General features: G+C 58.9%; 1 protein-coding gene across 1 annotated transcript; it reads left to right on the forward strand.

Annotated features, from left to right (window-relative positions):
- The first annotated feature begins 40 nt into the window (after positions 1-40).
- PRSS50 (serine protease 50) lies at positions 41-6,282 on the forward strand. The gene is made up of 6 exons (XM_024244978.3): positions 41-628; positions 710-910; positions 2,647-2,809; positions 3,881-4,164; positions 5,331-5,497; positions 5,916-6,282. Exons 1-6 carry the CDS (start codon positions 523-525, stop codon positions 6,150-6,152), a joined length of 1,158 nt encoding a protein of 385 aa, XP_024100746.2. The 5' UTR covers positions 41-522; the 3' UTR covers positions 6,153-6,282.
- Positions 6,283-6,822: the final 540 nt, after the last annotated feature.

Below are 6,822 nucleotides of genomic sequence, written 5' to 3' on the forward strand. Positions count from 1 at the left end.
AAAATCATTATTTAAAACACATCTATCTGCTTAATTTCAGTTCCCTGGGCAAAGCCCCACTGGAGGGGCTGGAGGGAAAGTAGGGTCACTTGGAGATCCTGGATGCCAGCCCCTGAGGTTTGGTCTTCATCTCACTGCGGGAGGGGCGACACCATGAGCCAGTCCGGGGCAATGGGCTGCAGGGGTGAGGAGGTCTGAGAATCGGCCGAGGTTAAGTTGAGGGACTCCAGGAGACTGCTTGGACCAGCGGAGTGAGGAGAGGGAGGGGCCAAGGAGAGAGGTCAGCCAGGGCGTACCCAGCCGGGGAGGTGTAAGGGAGGGCTGTCACTAGGGGCGCCCTTGCGGGTCAGACACCAGGAGCGCCGTGGCGGGTGGCCCCTGGGGGGCGCCACGCAGGCGGGGCACTAGGAGCATCCCCACCCAGCTCACCAGAGGCCGCGGCATGCGGCCAACAGGGGGCGCCGTCGTGGGGGCGGCACTGGGAGCGCCTTCCGGAGAGACGCAGTCGGCTGCCACCCCGGGATGGGTCCCTGGTGCCAGAGCCTGGCCCGCGGGCAGCGCCCCCGGACGTCTGCCCCCTCCCGCGCCGGTGCCCTGCTGCTGCTGCTGCTGTTGCTGAGGCCTGCCGGTGAGTCCCTCCCGATCCCTACCCCACCTGCCTGACGTGGCCCTCGCCTTCCACCTCTAATCTGCTCAACGTCCTCCGCAGGTTGCTGGGGCGCAGGGGAAGCCCCGGGGGCGCTGTCCACTGCTGATCCCGCCGACCAGAGCGTCCAGTGTGTCCCCAAGGCCACCTGTCCTTCCAGCCGGCCTCGCCTTCTCCGGCAGGCCCCGACCACCCACACACTGCTCTCGACCACCATGGAGACCCAATCCCCAGTTTCTGAAGGCAAAATCGACCCATATCACTGTGAGTACCAGGGGTGCAGACTCCGTGGGGCAACGAGGGTGACAGAGGAGTCTTAAGGACCTTGGCTGGGGCTTGGGGAGCAGAAGGGACGGGGGGAGCAGGATAGAGGAGTGCCTCCTTCCACAGGTGTTAATTGAGCACTAAACACCTGTGGGCCAGGCCTGGTCCTGTCTGGAGGCCCAGAGCTCTGGGTGTCTTGTCCTCACAGGCCTCCCCTCCTGCTGAGGTAGGGGGCAGGAAAGTCAGAGGGGCCTGGGGCCAGCTGTGTGTTCCCGCCCCGCCTGAGCTGGCTGTGGGGCAGGTGGCCTCTCACCCTGCTCCAGGCCCTGACCCATGGTGCCTCTGACCCAGGCTCCCAACCAGGGACCTCCCAGATCTCCAGCACAGCTTTCAGGGCCAGGCTGTGTGAGCCTTCTTGTGGTGTCTCCAGGGTGCACACGTAAGACGTTCTCTTGTCCAGTGGCTTTCAGGCATGTTTAACAGACCCACATAGGACTGGGACTCAGCACATAGCATTTAACTGCCACAGAAAGTCACCCAAACAGGACTTCCAGTACCCTGTGCTGTGCATGCCGATGTTTTCTTGCCTATGTTATCCTTTAAAAAGGCTGGTCACGGCCCACTTACGTTTACAATCCACAAATCCATTTGGAAAACACTAGGAATGGGACTCCTGGGATGTTGGATATGTGCATCTTCAGTCTAGAGAAACCGTTTTCCAAAGCGGCTGCAGCAGTGAGCACTCCCACCAGCCGTGGGTAGGCATTCTGGGTGATAATCCTCACTGACACTCGGTGTCACAGATGTTGCGTTTTTGCCAGGCGGGTGGTACACAGCAGAATCTCATCGTGATTGAAATCTGCATTTCCAGGCTGGAGGTAGTGGGTCATGCTTATAATCCCAGTGCTTTTGGAGGCTGAGGCAGTAAGATCACTTGAGGTCAGGAGTTTGAGACCAGCCTGGGCAACATAGTGGGACTCTGTTTCTCCAAAACATTAAAAAATAAAAAAATTAGCTGGGTGTGGTGGTGTGTGCCTGTAGTCCCAGCTATTCAGGAGGCTGAGGTGGGAAGATCATTTGAGCCTAGGAGTTTGAGGTTACAGTGAACAATGATCATACCACTGCACTCCAGCCTGGGTGACAGAGCAAGACCTCATCAGAGGAGGAGGAAAAGGGAAGAGAGAAGAAGAGGAGAGAAAAAGAAGCAGTCTGCATTTCCCTGCAGACTAAGGGTGGAGCAGCTTCTGTGGTCATTGGCTACTGGGATTTCCTCCTTGGGCTATGCCCATTTTTCTATTGGGGCATCCACTTTCCTCTCACTGAGCCACAGAAAGGGGTTCCCGGAGGAGGGAGAGAGCTCTGCCTTGGCTGAAGTAGGGGACATGGTGAGGGTGGAACCAGGTGGAAATGAGAACAACTTAGTGAAGGATCTGATTGGAGCTGAGAGTGTGTTGGTGACAGCAGAGGGGCCAGCAGTACACTGGGCTGGTCGGCTGGGGATGCTCTAGGGCCCAGGTTGTGGGAACAGGGAGAGAGATATCTGGGTAGTGCTTGGACCCTTCTGAGGCATGAGACTCCAGTCCGCATGTGGACAGCATCATTCCATGGTGACAGGTGAAAAGGGAGCACCCCTGGATGGGTGCAGGCCAGTGGCTGGAGAGGCAGGAGGTCAGGCTGGGGGAGGGGAGGGACAGGGAAAGATCCATCCCTCATCAAGCTCTCACCTTCCTCCTCAGCCTGTGGCTTTTCCTACGAGCAGGACCCCACCCTCAGGGACCCAGAAGCCATGGCTCGGCGGTGGCCCTGGATGGTCAGCGTGCGGGCCAATGACACACACATCTGTGCTGGCACCATCATTGCCTCCCAGTGGGTGCTGACTGTGGCCCACTGCCTGATCCGGTGAGTCAAGGCCGAGGTGGGGTGGGTGGAGAGGCATTTGGAGCTGCTGTGGGCCCAGTCACCCCCTCCCTGCCAGCTGTTCTGGCAGTGGTGGCGGCAGTGGCAGCTATGTGCTCTGCAGAGCCCCACAGTCCCAGCCCCAGCCTCACCTGGGCTCCAAGCAGGTGGAGGCTGAGTCCTGAAAATTCCTTCAGAGCTCCAGTCTTTTCAGTGTCCCGCCGTTCGCTCCCCTCGCCTGGCCTCTCGGTCCCATGCAGTCATTCCGCAGATGGGAAATGGAAGCTCAGAAGCCATTTGTCTGGCCTTATGCCTCCTCTCCACGGGAAGAAGCTCCTAGTTCTTTCATTTCACCCCTTTGCACCCACATCCTTGTTTCTCCCTTCAATCAACTGTCTCTGACACTTCTTTGAGCAAGGCCCTGGCCTGGACACTGGGGGCAGAGGAGGGATGGATCATTCCTTCCAGCTTGGTGGGGGAGACAGAAAGGAAGATAGATGCTCACAAGGGTGCCTGGTTGGTGTGGGGACAAAAGAGGGAGTGTTCTGATGTTTTGGGGCCAGGAGTGCTGGCTGTGAGAGCTGATGAGTGAAATGTGTCCCAGGCCTAAGGTCCAACATACAGACTCCAAGGGGTATCCCAGGGGTGCGCAGCTAGACAGCCAGGCCATGGCGCATTCCATGGAGCTGGAAGGAGTGGAATTGCCTCCTCCAGGGCACAGCATGGGGTGAAAGAGTCCATGCTATGGACTGAGAGTAGAGTTTGGAACCAGAGAAAACTGGGTCCGCATCCCTTCCACTGCCTCCTAGCTATGCAGCCCTGAGTGGTTCATTGGGCTTCTCTGAGCCTCAGTTTCCCCCTTCATAAATTGAAGGGTCGTGAGGACTGGACCACACAGTGAGTGTGCAGGGCCCTGTTCATGTCTGTGGTGAGGAGTAGGCTCAGGGGGCTTGAAGCGGGTGGGTGGCCCCTCCTGGATCTTCTGGGAGGGCAGCAGAGTGGGGGAAGGCCCAGGCTGGAGGCTGGGACAGGGGGCCTGGAGCTGATCATGGCCTCCCCTCACGGCCCTCCTAGGCGTGATGTTATCTACTCAGTGAGGGTGGGGAGTCCGTGGATTGACCAGATGACGCAGACTGCCTCCGATGTCCCAGTGCTCCAGGTCATTATGCATAGCAGGTACCGGGCCCAGCGGTTCTGGTCCTGGGTGGGCCAGGCCAATGACATCGGCCTCCTCAAGCTCAAGCAGGAACTCAAGTACAGCAAGTACGTGTGGCCCATCTGCCTGCCTGGCATGGACTATGTGTTGAAGGACCATTCCCTCTGCACTGTGACAGGCTGGGGACTTTCCAAGGCTGACGGTGAGTCAAAGCCTCCGCAGACCAGGGCGGGTGCTGTGAGAAAGGACGTGGGTGCAGGCCAGGGTGCCACCACAGATGAATGTTTCTGAGGCACCTTCCCCAGGGAGCCTGCCGCTCCCAGGACCTTCCTGCCAGGCTCTCATCTCTGAGGTCTCCTTTCCCTTGAGGATCTCTGGGGAACACCTCACTGCTGCTCCAGCCTCAGGGGACCCTGATTGCCTTTGAATCCTGAGCCAGGCCAGGGCATGTAAAGAGAACTTCCTTGAAGGCAGAGAGGCACAGAGTAATACCTCACAGTCCACACCCACTGCCCAGATATTGGCAGCTTGCAGCAGAGCACCTGAGGTCGGGGGAGCAGTATTCTGTGTTGTAAAATGCTGCCCAGAAGGCCCACATGGCTGGTTCGGGGCCGTCTGCACCTGGAGCTCATGGTTTCCCCTCCCCTCAGTGGGCCTCAATTCTTTGTCGTCCCAATTCAGGAGCAAGGCCCAGAGAGCAGGTGTGTTCTCTCAGGAACATCCAGGGGACCCTAGAACTGTCCACTTCCTTCAGGGGGTCCGCAGCCCATAAGAGAGATGCCCTTCCCTGTGGCCTTAAGGAACCAACTTACTCTCAAAACAGCTCAAGGGGGCTTCAGCCCATGTGGGAGGACCTGGGGGTGACTTTGTCATCCCTGCTGTGGCCTGTCTCCTGTCTTCCAGGAGCTTAGGCCAGGGACAGGGACACACTACTCAGGGAGGCAGGAGGAAGAAGCAGTGCTTAGCCTCCATGGAGGGGTCTGGGAAGGCTCAGCAGGAAAGAGGTCTGTGGGGGAAGGGATGCTTGAAGAGAAGGAAGGTTTGGGCCCTGAGAAGCTTGGCAGGCCCTCAGGAGGGAAAGAGTGGCAAAAACCAAGAGGCCGAGTGTGGTGGAGGTGGTGTCAAGGGCCCCAGTAGCCTGGGTGCTGCAGGAAGCGAGAGTAGGCCCGGCAAGGCTGGGTTGGGGGCACTCTGCTCCGGGGGCTCTGTGTTGAGGGCCCTAGATGGGTATGGGCTAGAACGAGGGCAGGGGTGTGTGGCTAAAGCAGAAAAGGTGGGACGTGGGGAACAGTGGAGAGAGGACGAGGTGAGGCTGGCGGCAGTGGGCAGCGGTGAGTGGCCGCGCCTAAATGGGGCCCTGTCCCACAGGCATGTGGCCTCAGTTCCGGACCATTCAGGAGAAGGAAGTCATCATCCTGAACAACAAAGAGTGTGACAACTTCTACCACAACTTCACCAAAATCCCCACTCTGGTTCGGATCATCAAGTCCCAGATGATGTGTGCGGAGGACACCCGCAGGGAGCAGTTCTGCTATGTGAGCGGCCTCTCCTCGCTCACTTGCCTTCAGGGGCACCTGGGGTAGAGGCATCTGGGGAGGGAGAGTGGAAGGGTGGAGGATGGGTAGGGAAAGGGAAGGGGGTGGGCAGGACTCTGGGGTATGGGGATGGAGGATGTCGGGGGAGACTGGGAGGAAACAGATGGGGGCTGGGAATGGGGATGGCTGTTGGAGGTGAAAGGAGTGGGGGGTCCGTGGGGAGATGGAGGGTGGGTGTTAAGAGGTAGGGGATGAAACCCTTTGAGGAAGATCTCCTGGGTCTGGAGCACTTCTCACCTATGTTGGCACTGGAGGGCTGTGGAGGTGTGGTGTGAGGACATCCTGCCTGTCCTGGAGCTGGGTCATCTCTGGCCTCGCCTGGCCTCCCTGACCCTTACTCCCCCAACCCTTCCCGCAGGAGCTAACTGGAGAGCCCTTGGTCTGCTCCATGGAGGGCACGTGGTACCTGGTGGGATTGGTGAGCTGGGGTGCAGGCTGCCAGAAGAGCGAGGCCCCACCCATCTACCTACAGGTCTCCTCCTACCAACACTGGATCTGGGACTGCCTCAATGGGCAGGCCCTGGCCCTGCCAGCCCCATCCAGGACCCTGCTCCTGGCACTCCCACTGCCCCTCAGCCTCCTTGCTGCCCTCTGACTCCGTGTGCCCTCCCTCACTTGGGGGCCCCCCTTGCCTCCGTGCCCAGGTTGCTGCAGGTGCAGCTCTCACAGCCCTGAGAGTCAGGGTGGAGACGAGGTGCTCAATTAAACATTACTGTTTTCCATGCCTCCTTCTTCCCCGGCCTCAGAGGCCCCACATTTCCTGGGCCTGCTCTGTTGGGAGTCCACAGGTGAACCAGATAAGGGTGAGGTGGGGAACTCCAGGCAGTTTACACTGAAAATTGCAGAGCCTCCAGGATCTGCCCCCATTCAAAGGTTCGGGGTGGCTCCCGCAGAAGGTGGAGGGGGTGTGAAGGGGTGATATTAGGGTCAGATGATCGAGGGGCCTGGAACATACCACCCAGGCTGAAGCTGGGGCCGCCAGGACCCAGCTGGGGTGCAGCTGTTTGGGCTGAAAAGTGGGTGCTCTTTCTGTGATAACTGTGGGAGTCGGGCTTTCCTTGACTTTGGCTGATTTCTGGCAAGAGGCTAGAAATCACAGCCTTTCATTGCCCCAAAGAGCCATAGTGAACTTTGACCCTCTATCTCTGTCTCCTGTCTGGAGACAGTGACAGACACCCACTGGAGTCAGACGTTATTCCAACCATCAGCAGCCAGGCCTGCCCATAAGAGGCTAGTGGTGGCCCCATGTCAGGGGAAGGGCAGGT

This window comes from Pongo abelii, chromosome 2 (assembly GCF_028885655.2).
Source record: "Pongo abelii isolate AG06213 chromosome 2, NHGRI_mPonAbe1-v2.0_pri, whole genome shotgun sequence".
NCBI classification, from domain to species: Eukaryota; Metazoa; Chordata; class Mammalia; order Primates; family Hominidae; genus Pongo; species Pongo abelii.

Excerpts from the sequence above, each read along its gene's own strand:
- PRSS50 (XM_024244978.3), top strand. The coding sequence starts at position 523 with ATGGGTCCCTGGTGCCAGAGCCTGGCCCGCGGGCAGCGCCCCCGGACG. Across the intron at positions 629-709 it reads GCTGTTGCTGAGGCCTGCCG|GTTGCTGGGGCGCAGGGGAA; the intron begins GTGAGTCCCTCC and ends CGTCCTCCGCAG. Across the intron at positions 4,165-5,330 it reads GGGACTTTCCAAGGCTGACG|GCATGTGGCCTCAGTTCCGG; the intron begins GTGAGTCAAAGC and ends CCTGTCCCACAG.